The sequence below is a fragment of the Poromitra crassiceps genome, assembly GCF_964638095.1.
Source record: "Poromitra crassiceps genome assembly, chromosome: 8".
Taxonomy (NCBI): domain Eukaryota; kingdom Metazoa; phylum Chordata; class Actinopteri; order Beryciformes; family Melamphaidae; genus Poromitra; species Poromitra crassiceps.
The window spans coordinates 4,028,244-4,048,065 of NC_139629.1; the positions used below are offsets into that span (position 1 = coordinate 4,028,244).

General features: G+C 45.9%; 1 protein-coding gene across 2 annotated transcripts in view; it reads left to right on the forward strand.

The window, feature by feature from the left end:
* Positions 1-19,822, forward strand: part of tanc1b (tetratricopeptide repeat, ankyrin repeat and coiled-coil containing 1b) — a 216,250-nt gene that overhangs the window by 66,498 nt on the left and 129,930 nt on the right. For both annotated transcript variants that reach the window (XM_083641834.1, XM_083641835.1), the window contains exon 3: positions 1,597-1,791. In XM_083641834.1, coding sequence (XP_083497960.1) covers positions 1,597-1,791 — 195 coding nt within the window. The remainder of the gene's footprint in view (positions 1-1,596; positions 1,792-19,822) is intronic.

The following is a 19,822-nucleotide window of genomic DNA, read 5'->3' on the forward strand; positions in this document are numbered from 1 at the left end:
TTAAACATAGCTAAAAGCTGTTGTGTGGTGGGGCTGCGCACACAACAAATGTAAAAAATCGCCATTTAAAGTTTTTTTGTACTCCCGAGCAAAACAAGGAAGCCATTGAGAATTGGCGAGAAGAAAAATGTGGATGTTGCTGTCAAGGAAGTAAGTTGGAGTGTTCATCTTCCGTATTTACGATCTTTTGGTGCAACACGCAACCATGCACGTGACATAGGAGAACGCCAGGATTGGAGGGGGGGTTTGTGTTTTCCCCCGTTTTGGGCGTGGTTTCTGAATGATGACGCGTTACGCAGTGTCTCTATGGTAGAATGTCATTTTGATTTCATGGGCACAAGCAGCTCTCTCTATCAAGTTGTTGCTGTACTCATTAACTCGAGACCAAGCGCAACCAATGTACTACCTTGAAGGAAATCTTGATAATACCATGCAGCAAAAATTGGGTGGTCCAAAAGTGGTTTTGAGAAGCCGTTTTCTTTTCTCCTCCGACTATACACAGTAAAAATACACTAAAAAATGGACCACTCTATGCTGAAGTCCACATTAGCCCTATAAGTGTACTATAAGTGACTTGCTTTAAGCAATAAGGCAACATGCTCATTTGTGTTTACCCAACAAACATTCTTAATCAATATCCTTAATTTGATAGCTGTCTGCCTTTCTGTGTCTTTCTCATCTTTCTCTCTAGTTACCCATACTGTCACAGTCTCTCAGTGTATCTCAGGCTGCCTCGGGCAGCCTCGGTTTCCTCATCCGGGGTCTGTGAATCCAACAGAGGCATTCCTCCTCTGTTCTCGGCTGTGCAGCGCTTGTTCATCCCTGGCCTGTTGTTCCTCTCTCTCTCCTCGTCCGCTGTTCAGTTTCGATTAGCTCTTCATCCGTTGTTGTAAACAAGTCGATAGTCGCGGGAAAATGGCCCCGGTGCGTGGTGATTCCTGGTAAACAATAGCCAGGTAGACTAGAGACAAAGGAGTCAGAAGGAAACTCAAGAGACTTGGGGGGAGAGTTGGATTCACAGATTCGTCATATTAAGATAACTAGAATTTCCGTGCGCGATATCTAGGAAATGAAAATAAATAAACTGCCAGTCCTTCAAGTCAGTTCTAGTGGAGTACAAAGTCCTTCATCACTTGTGTTAGTGGTAGGGAGTGGACTTGGTTCAGGCGATGTGTGCCCAGCGTTTGGCGGATCCGGATCCGACACACGCGGGCCAGACTGCGAGGACATCTCTTGGCCTCCAGGTGGTTGTGTGTAGCGCTAATGTAGAGGTGAACGCTGTCTATGAGAGATGACTTCCTGCAGTATGTCCCACCCTTCCTGCCTGGGCAGCACAGTTGACCAGGATGTCTGCGTCTGGTTTTTCCACAAAAAAGAGACGAGACGAGAGAGACAAACAAACGATGGTTTTTGTCTGTCGTGCATTAAAACTAAAGTAACTAGCCTGTTTCGAAAATGCAAGGAGTAGAAAGTGCACATATTTGTGTTAAAATGTACAGTGTTGTAGGGAGTAAAAGTAAAAAGTTGTCAGAAGTCCAAAGTATTTGTACTTAGTTACTGCCCATCTCTGGCTAAGCATCTCCTCTTTCTCCTCAGCAGGGGATGTCCAGAGAAGAGGCCTGCCTGAGGGGATTGCTCAGTCCCAGGAGCCTGGCACTGCTCACCCGTTTGTGCAGGACGATGTGTTCAGGCTGAGCCTGGCCAAGGGGGTGTCCATGTCCCTGCCCTCCTCACCTCTGCTGCCACGACAGTCCTACATGATGCCCTTACGTCCTAACAAGAGATCACCAGGTACTACTTCACCCCCAACCACCAACCTTCCATACCATACCTTACTGGAGCTCATCTTACTCAGCTCAACTTTCAATTCTCCCAACTGCCTTGATGCAGGATTTCTCCAGACCCAAAAAGGTGGTGAAAAAAGCGTAATGTAGATGTGTACACCTGTCTGACAGCTAATTTAGTTCTAAACTGCTGTCAAACATTATGAACTTTGATTTAATGCATTGGATTAAATTGGATAATGTATTCTAGTTTTCATCTAGTTTGTTTATGATGGCGAAAAGAGCCTCGTGGATTTCTCTATTTCTTATGTTAGAAGTCAAGGGGTTGTTTTTCTGAAATCAGGCATGTACCTGATCTCAGGAAAACACTTCTAGTGAGTTCCAGAGCTCCAAAGTGGCTGTAGAAATGGTCTTACATGTACTGTATAGACTTCAGAATCCCCTGTGTGTGTGAGCAGCGAGCACGTCTGCCTGGGTGTAAATTGTCCTTGGGAGGTGTGAGATGGGAGTAGCTGAGGGAGACTAGAATTGGAGTGTAATTTATCCACCTTATTTTTGAATGCCCCACTGTAAAAAATAATCGTGGGTACAAGGTCCGGTTTAACGTTGTTGCAGCTTGCCATTTCCTTTGTTATACTCGGCTGCAGACCCGAATTATAAACCGGAAACTGGAGTACGTTATAAAAGTTATAAATATAGTCACGTTATAAACAACTAACCAACGCTGGGGGTCCGTATGGAAACAGTATTACTCGAAATGGTTGAAAGTTAAATCAATTTGGTCATTCAGTGGCGTTTTACTGCCATGTAAAGTAACTATTATGCTAGCCGTTAGCATTAGCCACAGTAGCCGACTACCCACAATGCATTACGTTATCCCAGCACCCGAACGACACGGCTGTAGAGCAGAATGGCTCTGCTGTAAAATCCTCATAGACGTTTTTTTTGTCAAGTTAAAACCATAGACTGTAAAACAGTCTATTACACCGGAAGCGGAAGAAGCACCCATCAGGCATCATGGCAGCTAGAAATAAGGTGGATAGATTAGGCAGAATGCTATAAAAGATTAACACGGATGATGGAATAACTGCAGTTTTGTATCTTTCCTCCACCTGTTTCAGTGTGTTTCAGTATATCTCTGTGATCCACAAACAGGAATAACTTCACTAACTTCATTCGTTTGCATAATTATCAAAAACTAGGAGGAATATCAAAAACGTCTACGCACGTCGATTAGAACGTATATATTTTAACACTTAATATGAAGGATGCATGGCACCATGGCAGCTGTAACCTTAGCTCTACCACCCCCCCCCCCCCCCCCCCACACACACACACACACACACACACACACACACACTCTCTCTCTCTCTCTCTCTCTCTCTCAATTCAATTCAAAGGGCTTTATTGGCATGATAAGGTGCATCTTACATTGCCAAAGCATACATTACATACAAAGAATCAAAAACAGAGATCAAGACATTTTGTTACCCAGTAACATAAATCACAAAATCTGAAGATATCTCTCTCTCTCTCTCACACACACACACACACACCCCCCACCCTTTCTCATCCTTCTTCAAACTACATTTGGGCTTTTCTGTGTTTGCTGTACAGCGTGTGTCTGTAGGATACCAGTGTTTGCTGCACAGCGTGTGATTTCAAGGCACATCCTTGTATTGTCATTGTGCAACTTACTCCTCACTTCATAGTCTCAGAACAAAACTTTTCTATTCCATGTAGACAACCAGGACAAGCTTAGTGTGCTGCAAGCGTCTGTGTTTCACTTCCATGTAGACAACCAGGACAAGCTTAGTGTGCTGCAAGCGTCTGTGTTTCACCTGCACACCTGCACACTATTTCAATCCGCCGTCTCTGTGGACTTCCCGTAGAAGTGAAGTTTCCTGTCTGCCTTCGGGTGCTATTGTGTCAGTGTTGAACATCTGACGGCGTTCCAGAATTGACAACCCCTTCTCAGCCTCAAAGCTCTACCGCTGTAGCTTTCAGCTTGGCAATCTCTGGAACATGTCAAAACTACTCTGAGTAGATGTTACCCTTAGAAATAAGAAAAAGCGGGTAGATGGAAGAGAGGATAGCCGGACCATTCTGCTCCCCGGCAGTCAGAGTATACGTTATTGGTGTCAAAAATAATCGATTATAAGATGCATCGCGATGCGGACGTGCACGATTCTGCATCGATTCACAAATGTCAAAAATCGATTATTATTATTATTATTATTATTATTATTATTATTATTATTATTATTATTAAAAAAAAATTATAATCAAATAAAATATAATGGAAGTACATGCAGTTGTTTATTTTAATTATGGATCATAATACAATGCAATTCCAAATGCACTTTTATTTTAAAAGTAGCCACACAGTGAGAAAAAAGAAAGTGAGAAAAAATAAATCATGTATTGCGGAAAAAAGTGATGCATCGATTTCAGATGCATCGAGATGCATCGATAATCGTAATTGAATCGAATCGTAGCCCTCTGAATCGTAAACAAATCGTGAGGCCAGTGAAGATTCACAGCCCTAGTGTACGTGTAAGCTCAGTGTGCTTACAGAGAATTGTTTTTGTCACTCCAGAAGCACCGTGTAGAGACGTAACTGTGAAGCACCGTGTAGAGACGTAACTGTGAAGCACCGTGTAGAGACGTAACTGTGAAGCACCGTGTAGAGACGTAACTGTGAAGCACCGTGTAGAAACGTAACTGTGAAGCACCGTGTAGAGACGTAACTGTGAAGCACCGTGTAGAGACGTAACTGTGAAGCACTGTGTAGAGACGTAACTGTGAAGCACCGTGTAGAGACGTAACTGTGAAGCACCGTGTAGAGACGTAACTGTGAAGCACCGTGTAGAGACGTAACTGTGAAGCACCGTGTAGAGACGTAACTGTGAAGCACCGTGTAGAGACGTAACTGTGAAGCACCGTGTAGAGACGTAACTGTGAAGCACCATGTAGAGACGTAACTGTGAAGCACTGTGTAGAGACGTAACTGTGAAGCACCGTGTAGAGACGTAACTGTGAAGCACCGTGTAGAGACGTAACTGTGAAGCACCGTGTAGAGACGTAACTGTGAAGCACCGTGTAGAGACGTAACTGTGAAGCACCGTGTAGAGACGTAACTGTGAAGCACCGTGTAGAGACGTAACTGTGAAGCACCGTGTAGAGACGTAACTGTGAAGCACCGTGTAGAGACGTAACTGTGAAGCACCGTGTAGAGACGTAACTGTGAAGCACCGTGTAGAGACGTAACTGTGAAGCACCGTGTAGAGACGTAACTGTGAAGCACCGTGTAGAAACGTAACTGTGAAGCACCGTGTAGAGACGTAACTGTGAAGCACCGTGTAGAGACGTAACTGTGAAGCACCGTGTAGAGACATAACTGTGAAGCACCGTGTAGAGACGTAACTGTGAAGCACCGTGTAGAGACGTAACTGTGAAGCACCGTGTAGAGACGTAACTGTGAAGCACCGTGTAGAGACGTAACTGTGAAGCACCGTGTAGAGACGTAACTGTGAAGCACCGTGTAGAGACGTAACTGTGAAGCACCGTGTAGAAACGTAACTGTGAAGCACCGTGTAGAAACGTAACTGTGAAGCACCGTGTAGAGACGTAACTGTGAAGCACCGTGTAGAAACGTAACTGTGAAGCACCGTGTAGAGACGTAACTGTGAAGCACCGTGTAGAGACGTAACTGTGAAGCACCGTTTAGAGACGTAACTGTGAAGCACTGTGTAGAGACGTAACTGTGAAGCACCGTGTAGAGACGTAACTGTGAAGCACCGTGTAGAAACGTAACTGTGAAGCACCGTGTAGAGACATAACTGTGAAGCACCGTTTAGAGACGTAACTGTGAAGCACCGTGTAGAGACATAACTGTGAAGCACCGTTTAGAGACGTAACTGTGAAGCACCGTGTAGAGACGTAACTGTGAAGCACCGTGTAGAGACGTAACTGTGAAGCACCGTGTAGAGACGTAACTGTGAAGCACTGTGTAGAGACGTAACTGTGAAGCACCGTGTAGAGACGTAACTGTGAAGCACCGTGTAGAGACGTAACTGTGAAGCACCGTGTAGAGACGTAACTGTGAAGCACCGTGTAGAGACGTAACTGTGAAGCACTGTGTAGAGACGTAACTGTGAAGCACCGTGTAGAAACGTAACTGTGAAGCACCGTTTAGAGACGTAACTGTGAAGCACCGTGTAGAGACGTAACTGTGAAGCACCGTTTAGAGACGTAACTGTGAAGCACTGTGTAGAGACGTAACTGTGAAGCACCGTGTAGAGACGTAACTGTGAAGCACCGTGTAGAAACGTAACTGTGAAGCACCGTGTAGAGACGTAACTGTGAAGCACTGTGTAGAGACGTAACTGTGAAGCACCGTGTAGAGACGTAACTGTGAAGCACCGTGTAGAGACGTAACTGTGAAGCACCGTGTAGAGACGTAACTGTGAAGCACCGTGTAGAGACCTAACTGTGAAGCACCGTGTAGAGACATAACTGTGAAGCACCGTGTAGAGACGTAACTGTGAAGCACTGTGTAGAGACGTAACTGTGAAGCACCGTGTAGAGACGTAACTGTGAAGCACCGTGTAGAGACATAACTGTGAAGCACCGTGTAGAGACGTAACTGTGAAGCACTGTGTAGAGACGTAACTGTGAAGCACCGTGTAGAGACGTAACTGTGAAGCACCGTGTAGAGACGTAACTGTGAAGCACCGTTTAGAGACGTAACTGTGAAGCACTGTGTAGAGACGTAACTGTGAAGCACCGTGTAGAGACGTAACTGTGAAGCACCGTTTAGAGACGTAACTGTGAAGCACTGTGTAGAGACGTAACTGTGAAGCACCGTTTAGAGACGTAACTGTGAAGCACTGTGTAGAGACGTAACTGTGAAGCACTGTGTAGAGACGTAACTGTGAAGCACTGTGTAGAGACGTAACTGTGAAGCACTGTGTAGAGACGTAACTGTGAAGCACTGTGTAGAGACGTAACTGTGAAGCACTGTGTAGAGACGTAACTGTGAAGCACTGTGTAGAGACGTAACTGTGAAGCACCGTTTAGAGACGTAACTGTGAAGCACTGTGTAGAGACGTAACTGTGAAGCACTGTGTAGAGACGTAACTGTGAAGCACTGTGTAGAGACGTAACTGTGAAGCACCGTGTAGAGACGTAACTGTGAAGCACTGTGTAGAGACGTAACTGTGAAGCACTGTGTAGAGACGTAACTGTGAAGCACCGTTTAGAGACGTAACTGTGAAGCACCGTGTAGAGACGTAACTGTGAAGCACCATGTAGAGACGTAACTGTGAAGCACCGTGTAGAGACGTAACTGTGAAGCACCATGTAGAGACGTAACTGTGAAGCACCGTGTAGAGACGTAACTGTGAAGCACCATGTAGAGACGTAACTGTGAAGCACCATGTAGAGACGTAACTGTGAAGCACCGTGTAGAGACGTAACTGTGAAGCACCGTGTAGAGACGTAACTGTGAAGCACTGTGTAGAAACGTAACTGTGAAGCACCGTGTAGAGACGTAACTGTGAAGCACCGTGTAGAGACGTAACTGTGAAGCACCGTGTAGAGACGTAACTGGGAAGCACCGTGTAGAGACATAACTGTGAAGCACCGTGTAGAGACGTAACTGTGAAGCACCGTGTAGAGACATAACTGTGAAGCACCGTGTAGAGACGTAACTGTGAAGCACCGTGTAGAGACGTAACTGTGAAGCACCGTGTAGAAATGTAACTGGGAAGCACCGTGTAGAGACGTAACTGTGAAGCACCGTGTAGAGACGTAACTGTGAAGCACCGTTTAGAGACGTAACTGTGAAGCACTGTGTAGAGACGTAACTGTGAAGCACCGTGTAGAGACGTAACTGTGAAGCACCGTTTAGAGACGTAACTGTGAAGCACTGTGTAGAGACGTAACTGTGAAGCACCGTTTAGAGACGTAACTGTGAAGCACTGTGTAGAGACGTAACTGTGAAGCACTGTGTAGAGACGTAACTGTGAAGCACTGTGTAGAGACGTAACTGTGAAGCACTGTGTAGAGACGTAACTGTGAAGCACTGTGTAGAGACGTAACTGTGAAGCACTGTGTAGAGACGTAACTGTGAAGCACTGTGTAGAGACGTAACTGTGAAGCACCGTTTAGAGACGTAACTGTGAAGCACTGTGTAGAGACGTAACTGTGAAGCACTGTGTAGAGACGTAACTGTGAAGCACTGTGTAGAGACGTAACTGTGAAGCACCGTTTAGAGACGTAACTGTGAAGCACCGTGTAGAGACGTAACTGTGAAGCACCATGTAGAGACGTAACTGTGAAGCACCGTGTAGAGACGTAACTGTGAAGCACCATGTAGAGACGTAACTGTGAAGCACCGTGTAGAGACGTAACTGTGAAGCACCATGTAGAGACGTAACTGTGAAGCACCATGTAGAGACGTAACTGTGAAGCACCGTGTAGAGACGTAACTGTGAAGCACCGTGTAGAGACGTAACTGTGAAGCACTGTGTAGAAACGTAACTGTGAAGCACCGTGTAGAGACGTAACTGTGAAGCACCGTGTAGAGACGTAACTGTGAAGCACCGTGTAGAGACGTAACTGGGAAGCACCGTGTAGAGACATAACTGTGAAGCACCGTGTAGAGACGTAACTGTGAAGCACCATGTAGAGACGTAACTGTGAAGCACCGTGTAGAGACGTAACTGTGAAGCACCGTGTAGAGACGTAACTGTGAAGCACCGTGTAGAGACATAACTGTGAAGCACCGTGTAGAGACGTAACTGTGAAGCACCGTGTAGAGACATAACTGTGAAGCACCGTGTAGAGACGTAACTGTGAAGCACCGTGTAGAGACGTAACTGTGAAGCACCGTGTAGAGACATAACTGTGAAGCACCGTGTAGAGACGTAACTGTGAAGCACCGTGTAGAGACGTAACTGTGAAGCACCGTGTAGAGACGTAACTGTGAAGCACCGTGTAGAGACGTAACTGTGAAGCACCGTGTAGAGACGTAACTGTGAAGCACCGTGTAGAAATGTAACTGGGAAGCACCGTGTAGAGACATAACTGTGAAGCACCGTTTAGAGACGTAACTGTGAAGCACCGTGTAGAGACATAACTGTGAAGCACCGTGTAGAGACGTAACTGTGAAGCACCGTGTAGAGACGTAACTGTGAAGCACCGTGTAGAGACGTAACTGTGAAGCGATAAAAGCAGAGACTAAAAAGTAGTGATAGGCTGTCTTGCAGGAAGAATGAGTGAGCAAGATCATTGAATGGCTGCGTTACAGAAAGTGCGTCAGGTCCACGGCCTAGTAGATGCTCTCAAGGACGTGCGACAATTGGGTTTGTTGCAGTTCACCCCGGGGGGCGATTTAGCCGATGCACACATTCTGAATGCATCGCCCACAAGGTCCCTGGTTGATCAATTCATATGTCTGTCACGCATCCTTGTTTCTTTGGCTTGGGGGGGGGGGGGGGGGGGGGCGTTCTTAGAGTTGTGTTCCAGACATAGATATCATCTACGTCTGGCACTGCGAGACTAACACTTTATTGGCTCTTAATGGCCGACGTGTGTTTACGCTGTATCTAAACTGTTAGTCGTCCCGGGCTGCCTCTCTCTCCCTCTCCAGCGCGCTTGTCTTCAAAGCGGAGGACACAGTTTGTATCTGGACTTGTTTCAACCTGAGTCTTTGTATTCCAGAGACTTAGCAAAGAGGAGAGAAGTCCTTTAAGTGGTCACTCTGGCCCCTCTCACATCTGGGACTCATCTGTGGGCTATCTAGCCTTTGTTTGGAGTGGGCGAAGGCTTTGATCTGTACGTTAGTCTGAGATGTGTTGAAGGCTAGCGTTAGGTCTACACACCCCAAGAGATCTGCTCAAACTGGATGCAGAAATTGCCTATTTGTGTCGTTCATGCTGTCATTTGGTTGCAGAAACGCAGATTTTCGTCCCCCCTTTTTTTGGGCGGGGGGGGGGGGGGGGGGGGGGGGTCTTGGGATCTTGAATCCACTATTCTAAATTCAGCTACAGATTGGCATGGGAACATTCCCCCTGTGATCCACACTGTTTTCATTTGGGAGAAGTGGTTGCTTCAGCCTTTTCTCCTCTCCAACCTCATTTGCGATGCACTTTTCTCTCCAAATCCCTCCACAGTGTTCTCAAATCTAACGTTGGACTCACAGGCCGGAATTTGCAAAGCAGCGTGTTATGCAAATGTTCGTTTGAAAACTGGCCTATGATTGCAATTTGCAAAATATGCTGACTCTGTAGTTTAATCGGGCTAAAATGAAAAACAAGGAAATGTAAAGAAAAGTTACAGTATTTTTTTTTTTTAAGTCATGGAAATTAGTCAAGCAAAGGAAAGTGCGATCCATATCTTCATGCAGTGTGAACATGATCCATATCTTCATGCAGTGTGAACATGATCCATATCTTCATGCAGTGTGAACATGGTCCATATCTTCTGCGATCCATATCTTCATGCAGTGTGAACATGATCCATATCTTCATGCAGTGTGAACATGATCCATATCTTCATGCAGTGTGAACATGGTCCATATCTTCATGCAGTGTGAACATGGTCCTATTTGCTCAACTCCTGCTCGAGTGAAAACACCTCTGTCTATCCCGGGCCATATTGTCATCATCTGCCATGGCTGTTTTAAAGCCATCGAAGATGAAATGCACATTTGCAGTGACGGAGAGGAAGGGAGGCACAGAGGGAAGGCGATGAAGAGAGAGGAGAGGAGGCACAGAGGGAAGGTGATGAAGAGAGAGGAGAGGAGGCAGTGTTTGTGAAGGTGAAAAGGGCCCCGGAGATGGAAGGAACACTGATTAAAGTCACATTCCCACGTGGGATGATGCTCTGAGGCATGGAAGAGGAGAGAAATGGACTGAGAAGATAAGATGTGAGGGAGGTCGGGCTGGGGGGGATGGTGTGTGTGTAGACTCTCTTCCAGTGTCCTCACAGTCACAGGTCGGGCTGGGGGGGATGGTGTGTGTGTAGACTCTCTTCCAGTGTCCTCACAGTCACAGGTCGGGCTGGGGGGGATGGTGTGTGTGTAGACTCTCTTCCAGTGTCCTCACAGTCACAGGTAAGTGTGAAAACCCGCAGGGAGCCAGTTCACACCTCCACTTAATAAACACATACTGCAGGAAATGTCTCAGCTCTGCCACCAAAACAACCTGGGTGGGTCAGAGTGCTGCCTTTTCTCTTGCTCAACCTTGCTGCTAAACCATAGAAGTGTCATTCTCAATGTAAAACTCATCTATGTGCGTGACACTGGGTGACACTGTGTGTGTGTGTGTGTGTGTGTGTGTGTGTGTGTGTGTGTGTGAGAGAGTGTTTTTAGCTTCTAGTCCACAACAGAGATGTACTGTAAAGCTGCGTTCACACCGACCTATTAAAGTTTTTCACTGGCATCGAGTTTACATACAAAGTCAATGCAAACGAGCGTTTGAGCGTATATTCGCCCGGGAGAAAAATCGCTGGGCGTCCGAGCGACAGAGACAGAGCGATAGGGCGAAAATTCGCTCGTCGCCCGAGATGAAATATCCCAACTCGAGCGAAATTACGCTGGCAAAAGTCGCTTGCCGCTCAACGCTGATTGGCTGCCGTGTGAGTCAAGGATCACACTGGCTTGGAACAAACTTTACAGGCTGACAGCTGACATGAAGTGAAGTCTGTCCTACCGGTATAGATACACAAGCTCGCGTTAGGAGCACGCTGATAGGCTTAGTTTGTAAACAACTACGGTGGCTCGTAGTGGACAAACATCATGACATTGCGTTTTCATCCTGTCTAACGTTAGCCAGATGTCCGTCAATTCTTGTGCCTGTTGACGAGCGATTTAAACAGAGCGACAGAGCGATTCCAAAGGGTTGAATCGAGCGAGAGAGAAAAATAAATATCTCGGTACACAGCTTAAGTGAGATTAGACTGTTGTGATTTTTTTGGCAGTTTAAGAGGAAAGCTGGAGTTCCTGTGCTATTTAAAGGGGGCTTACCCGTCAGATTTATGGCAAAACGACATTCTGCTTGATTTGAAAAAACAAGGACAGAAGCAGAAGGCGTCTCCTCTTGTCTCACTATACTCTTTGGCTGTGTTCAGACCATTGATTGGTTCAGACCAGAAACGGCACCATGACACCCTGCATGGGAAAATGTTATATCAGAGTGTATCAGAGATAGAGTACGTTATAAATATAGCCATGTTATAAACAACTAACCGATGCTGGTGGTCCGTATGGAAACAGTGTTACTCAAAATGGTTAAAAGTGATGTCAATTTGGTCATTCAGTGGCATTTTACTGCCATGTAAAGTAACTAACGTTAGCCGCTAGCATTAGCCACAGTAGCCGATTACCCATAATGCCTTGCGTTATCCCAGCACCCAGGAACGGCTCGCGCTTCATTTAATGCATAAAATAAAGCTGATAATATACAATTGATTCACATTGATGTACACCATGCGCAAATACCACCGTGACGTAACGTTGTACCAAATTGGCCATTCATTTGAGCCCACCCCCCCCCCCCCCAAAAAAGCAGGTTTGAACCCATAGAGGGCACTCTTGCTGCCAAAAACGATAACCTTTTGTACAATTCTAACAGTTTGGTCTCAAATGTGGAGATTTTGACCAGAATCCTTCACACACCACACCAAAAGCCATATATATTGGTTAAAAGGTGAGAAAAAGTGTTTTGGGGGGTTTAGTCCTGCTTTAACCCATTGATACCTGATGCAGCATTTGCGTGTATATCCCTCATTTGTGCGTGTATCCCTTTTAGACCGCGAACCGCGTGACGCGGTTCGCGGTCTTAAAGGGATACACACACACAAATGCTGCATCAGGTATCAAAGAGAGACACGGAGGAAAGCTTTGGGTTTATGGTTAACTAGTGCTATCAATAGTCTTGGGTTATATTCAAGTCATACTACCCTCATCCATACATCCATCCATCCATCCATCCATTCATCCATCCATCCATCCATCCATGCATTTACCCTCCTCCCCATGCATCCATCATGGCTGTCTTTGAGAGGAAGTGGTTCCACAGATTGACGAGGCATTTAGTGGCCTGGCTTCATTTCCTGACAGATTGGATAATCTCCAGTGTTGTGCAGGAAGTTAATGGCTGTTTCTTTTCATGCAAACTTCACAGGCGGGACAACAGAGCAACACTGAGTTAATGAGGAGTGTGACGGATGCCTGGTGCCGCTGGCTGTCGCAACTTTGATCAGCTCAGCCCCGAGCGAGCGGCACCATGAAACACGGCACCCACACATGTGCTGAACAGGACCCCCGGCTTTACAGTCTTAACAGTTTACAGGTCCACAAAGGGCCCCATAGAGAGGGGCATTTCCTACAGGAATGCTGTCTCTCTCTATTGCCCCCAGATAACATGCTCTGTCCCAGGACTGGTCAAAGATCAGCTCCCTCCAAAAACCTCTGCCTCAAACCTTTTATTGGGGTAAAACATTGAAGCGCAGACGAGTAGATGAGGTTTCAGTTTCTGCACGTTTAGGACTGATACTGTTGATACCTCGCTCTGCTCCAGCGCTGTCACAGTCCTCCTGGGCGTCTCCACAGTGACCCCCTCTGGTCATGGTGGGTCACTGACTGTGCCACCGTTACCCCGTTGGATTAATAGCATCTGTTGTCCTCAAGGTCGCACTGCTTAACTGTGGGTGGCATCTGTGTGTGTGTGTGATGACTCTCCTGAGGCTGCTGGTGACTGAGCAGATAGCCCCACCCTCTCATCTGTGTGTGTGATGACTCTCCTGAGGCTGCTGGTGACTGAGCAGATAGCCCCACCCTCTCATCTGTGTGTGTGATGACTCTCCTGAGGCTGCTGGTGACTGAGCAGATAGCCCCACCCTCTCATGTGTGTGTGTGATGACTCTCCTGAGGCTGCTGGTGACTGAGCAGATAGCCCCACCCGCTCATGTTGACAGTCACTCTGCCTGCTTGAAACATGAGCCCTGCAGCAGCAGCATCGGCTTGTGCTTCACCCGAGTGCTCTATTAGTGACGGTGGATTTGCACTCACAGGGTGGAGAAAGGGTGGAGACCCCGCTGATACATCTGCCACCTCGTCGGAAGTGTTTAGGGGGTACGACCGTTTGGAAGTCACGTGAGCAACAATTAGCCCGGTGCTTTGCCTCCCCGTCAGCCTTCAAGGGAACATAAAACAGCAGGTCCTATCATATTTATTGCTATCACAGGCAGCTTATCATTTTAATTGGTATATCTGCAATGAGGCGTGTGGGAGAGTGGCTCTCTGCTAGGCTGTTTCACATGGAACTCATTTTGAACTTTGATGCTGTGATGGAGAGATGGATGTGCTTTGACTCTCTATGCTTCAAAGGCTGCTGTGTTTCTCCACCAGCCAAGCAGATGTGCACATTTGTGAAAGAGAGCACAGTTTGCTGCTCTGACTCCATATCTCTCTAAAGGTGCGTTCACACCGACCTATTCAAGTTTTTCGCTGGCATCGAGTTTACATACAAAGTCAATGCAAATTGAGCGATTGAGTGTATATTCGCCCGGGAGAAAAATCGCTGGGCGTCCGAGCAACAGGGACAGAGCGATAGGGCGAAAATTCGCTCGTCGCCCGAGATGAAATATCCCAACTCGAGCGAAATTACGCTGGCAAAAGTCGCTTGCTGCTCAACGCTGATTGGCTGCCGTGTGAGTCAAGGATCACACTGGCTTGGAACAAACCGCTGGTTTATTAGTGTGGCAACAAACCGCATTGACAGACTGACAGCTGACATGAAGTGAAGTCCGTACTACCGGTATAGATACACAAGCTCGCGTTAGGAGCACGCTGATAGGCTTAGCTTGTAAACAACTACAGTGGCTCATAGTGGACAAACATCATGACATTGCGTAACGTTATAGCCCCCAGATGTCCGTCAATTCTTGTGCCGGTTGACGAGCGATTTAAACACAGCGACAGAGCGATTCCAAAGGGTTGAATCGAGCGACAGGGAGAAAAATAAATATCTCTGTGTGAACAAAGCTTAAGAGGATTTGATGCCCCAGAAACTTCCTCTGGGTATCCATCAGGCATGGATGTGACTCTGCTGATAAATGCTTTTAGATTCAGGGGGGATAAATCCTCCTGTGATGAAACACTGTCTGCATACTTTCACTTCTCAAGCTGCAGGAAATTCTCTGCGACTCCCAAAAGCCTTAGCGGAAGGCGATCAGGTGACGACCTTCACTGGCCGTGGGCTGATACCACCGTGATCCCCTTTGTTGCTTATCTCCTCCTTATCTCTACTCTGTGACTGGAGGTCCAGTCAGAGTTCCTTGAGTGGCGTCCATGTGTGATGGTGAGCTGTTTGAGCCACTGGTTCCTCCATTATCAGACACAACGAAGGGTCGTCGCCACTTAAATGTCAGGCTAGCCGAGTGTCCCCATAAACGGCCACGGCAGCGGAACTGTCCAGATGAAGAAGGTCAGGAGGAAGATAGAGATGGAGACTCTGTCTATTTCTGTTGTACAATAAATTTCCCTTTGATTGTTTGCCATGTCCATTTGATAGCTAAATGCATTTTGAAAAAGGATCCAGACAGTAGCTCTTGTTGTTATTATTGACCCATTTCCCATCTTGATATGTCAGGTTCAGGGTAAAACATTGCAATAAACAATAATTGGATCTTTAATAAAACAGACTAGTGCTGCACAGTTAATCCAGATTTAATCGAAATCGCAATATGGCAGGAGGCGCTATATTTGTTGAAGGAGAAAAGTGTGTCAAAAATACCATTTTAAATTAAATATAAGCGTGCTGCAGAGATGTCCTGGCCCAGACATCATATTCTACACACTAATGAAAACATTTTTGTTTGGTACAGATCCCTGCAAAACTCACACCATAATCATGAATATGTTTTTTTTTAATGAAAATGAGATGATCATGTAAAAAGAATTAGCATTACCTCTGATATTGCAAATCATATTACAGTTGTAATATCAGTCAACAATAATCACAAGTAGATAAAAATCGCACAGCCCTAAAACAGAAAACACAAAAGCACGTCGACAGTGTTTTCTCACTTCCAGTACAGCAGCAGGGTTGACAGATACTAGCTAGTCCGACCCGGCACACAGCCAGCGCTCCTCGCTGCTCGTTAAATATTTCCAAATAGGCGTTATTCTGATAAACTGGTCACATATTTGGAATGTTCTCATCCGAGAAAATATTAAAACAGTTTTTTTTTTTGCTTGAAAACAGCTTTTTGGCAAGTCTAAAAATGACTACGGTAGACGTCATCTACTTCCGTGTCTAAAACAGAAAGACGATTACAAAATGACGTCATGCAGAAGCGTCCTTAGATGGGTCAAAGAATAAGAGGAATATTATCAGACGGCGTTAAAAAAACAAACAAATATAAAAGAGTCAGCCTGGAAGTTGGGGAAATGTCACAGCTGATGGCCTTTGAGAAAGCATGAATGACTTCACCTTGGTGGAGTGTTGTTTTTCACTTGCTTGATAATGAAAGGGCAATCATTAACAGAATGCAATTAGCTTGAAGTGAAAGCAGCTCTGTCTGTCTGACAGAGGGTTGAGTCTGATAGCAATCTTTTCATCACCCTGTCACTTTCATTTCCATATTCATTATCAACTGAATGCCTCTCTCCCTGGCAATAATATTACCTTTTGATAATAATATGTCCCTGCAAACTATTTGTGTTGTTGTCTCCCTTGCAAATCAGTGGATCCGTAATTTAAAAGAAGTCCCAGCCAATGGCACAGCAATCAAACATTCTCCGACAACTGCCAACACGTATGTGCATGTTGTTGTATGTTGATGATGGATACTCTCTGAGCCATCTCTTGCATGACAAGAGGGTCAGACGTAACCATGACTGAGACCCAGAAGTCTGTGCCAGGTTTCTCATCAACTTGATCAGCTCCACCTTCATGTCACCATCATCCTCCAGATCACTGTGAGCTCCCTGTAGAGCCTCCTGAGTGGTGGTGAGTGCATTGTGCAGAGTGTTGAGGTTCTCATTGATGTCCTCTGATAGTTCCTCATGCTCAGTGGTTTTTGGATAAGAGCCTCCCTCCAGTATACAGGGCACCTGTAGTGCACACCTGTAGTGCACGCCCCACCTGTAGTGCACACCTGTAGTGCACGCCCCACCTGTAGTGCACACCTGTAGTGCACGCCCCGCCTGTAGTGCACACCTGTAGTGCACGCCCCACCTGTAGTGAACACCTGTAGTGCACGCCCCGCCTGTAGTGCTTGGTCAGCTGACCCCTCCATCATTACCCCTGAGTGTCTGCCATGCCAGAGCCCTGCTTGACCTTTCATTAAGGTGTCTAATTTGTGCTTTCTTCTTACATAGCTGGTTCTGCGTTGGTGTTTATATTTGCCCTTACTTTGACAGTTCCCTGCCATTTTTTTAGAGCAAATTTGCCTTACAAGAAAATGTCAAAACACTCAACAGCAAAGTCACAGTAATTTTTCTCCATTTCCATCCAGTGAAGGTTAGCTGCCTTTTTCTCTCTCAGTTTCCAAGGTAGATGATTGGTTTGAAGTGGCTGGCTCTCACACTGAAGCAGTGCTAAACATGGCCTGTAACAGGCAGTGTGTTGAAAACACATCTGGAAATGTTCAAGGACATCATCCCAATTATTGGCGCTTTCCACCTGGGACGGACCGGGGTTCGAACCCGGGACCTTCTTGCTGTGAGGCAACAGTGCTAACCACTGAGCCACCGTGCCTCTTTGCTCATTCTTATGCGGCTCTTCAATTCACATCAAATTGTGTTCGTGTTCGTGTGTGTGTGTGTGTGTGTGTGTGTGTGTAGTGGCTTTTAAACATGAAGTCTGGATCATCTCTGGCTAGCCAGAGCAGGATATTTTCTGGTTTTACCTTTTTAAACATGAGGGGTCTTTGTTTAGAAACAGCTGGAAATGGTCAGTATTATCTCTGCCAGTGGGCGGGGGGAGGGGGTGCGGGAGCATGCACGTTATTCCCTACAAGGCAAATACCGGTAGTTGTCGTGTGAGTCGTCGTCGGTGCTGTGCTAAATTGAAACAGCTCTAGCTTTAGCGAATCTTTAACCAAACTCCATTCAAAAACATGCCGTTTTAACGGAGTCCATTCCGACCACGAAGGGTGGCAATGTGCCAAAAATGAGCGCTTCCGCCTTTGTTAGGCTACATAAAGCCGCCCAGTCAAAATAGTGGTCGGACCGTCGTCAATCACTGTGGGTGATTTATTTTACAAGTGGCATTCAAGTCATATCTGACTAATTTTCAATGTATTTCTCCCCACAAAAGTTAGGCTTTTTCTGACATGGGAGCAAGCAAGCAGCACAGCAGTAAGCGTCCCTCCTGATGCACCGGACCTGCCTGCCTCCATAGCTGAAGCACGTTGGGATCCCTCTACCAAAAAATTCAAGCCGTTTTTGCAGCACTTGAGGAAACCGTGAGTTTGCTCGTTTAATTCGTTGATATAAGCGATTGCCCGAACGATTCATTAATTAATAAACTACGTGAACGTGAAGTGCCACCACCCGTCCACATAACAGCTAGCCTACATGATCAGGATCATGAGCTGCCAGAGTTAAACAGCAGCTGCTTTTGCGCTAATCCGGATCCTACACCGGCGACCGAGATGAATATGATACGGACTCGCGGGAGTGCGCGTAGGCCGGCTAATTGTTGTTTAACATGCAGGCCAACCGGCTAGGAGCGGGTTATAATACGGATTCCACTGCATGTTAAGAAGTGGCTTGTGTGTGTGCGTGTGTGTGTGTGCGTATGTGTTCGTGCGTGTGTGCCGTGCACACCATGGCAAAATGTGGTCCTGGAGACACCTATTGTAGCAGGAACTACCACAGAAGTGGTTTTGAGTACTTTGCAGGTATTTGCAGTCTGTCTGTCTGTCTGTCTTAGAGGTCTTCACGGGTCTACTCGGACCCTAAAGCTGTCATTCAACTCACCTGCTGCCTCAGAGAGCAACACTGAGTCATTCAACTCACCTGCTGCCTCAGAGAGCAACACTGACTAAAGCTGACATTCGTTCTTAACTCCTAAGTGCTGCAGTAGTCTCAAGATGCCCCTCTACTGTAGTACTATAGTGAGCTGATGTTGAGATGTTTGAGTTTGCGCTCCTCTTTAGAAAATGCATGACCATGCTCTCAATGGAGACAATGCATAATTAATGCGCACTCATAAAACAGCATGTGTGAGACTAGACATGCCTATTAAGCATGCAGTGTTGAAAGGCTTCTCAATCTCTCACAGTGGTAGAGTTGAGATATTGCATTACCATAAAGGATAATGGCCACATGTCAGGCTTCAAATAGGGAATTAATTATAAATTAGCATTCACATTGTGAAGTCATGCCTATGCATTTAATACTAATGTCTCATAAGTAAAACAATGTCTGAACTATTTTTACTACCATAATAAATAAACTTGTCATCTGGGTATAGCTCACAACATGACAACATATATCTTGTGCTCTGCATGAGAATAACACTTGAGTTTGTCATGTTGCATAATACCATTTTCAAATGCATTTTTGCCTGAATATATGACATTTCACTTTTGAGATGCAGAATGACATTTGGGAACATAAAGAAGAGTATTGTCAGTTTCTTTCCACTCCCATCGCTGCACAGAGAGGACACAGAGAGGACACAGAGAGGACACACTGCACAGAGAGGACACACTGTCTCATTGAAAAGTTGAAATGTGAAGAAGTCAGAGTCCATCTTGAAGAATGCTGAGAAAACTCCCTGATCACTTCCTAAGCATGAACACTGCTCCCATTTTCTGGCTGCGACTGGCTGTGACTGACATGGACTGACATGGACTGCACATCGTCTAAGTGTTTGTCATAGGCATTAGTCCACCCATTTGCTGTGTGTGTGTCTTTGTGTGTGTGTGTTAGGGTTGTCAAAAGTATCGAAAAGTATCAATACTGAAAATTTGAATCAGATACAATACTCATTTGCAACAGTTATCGATAGTAT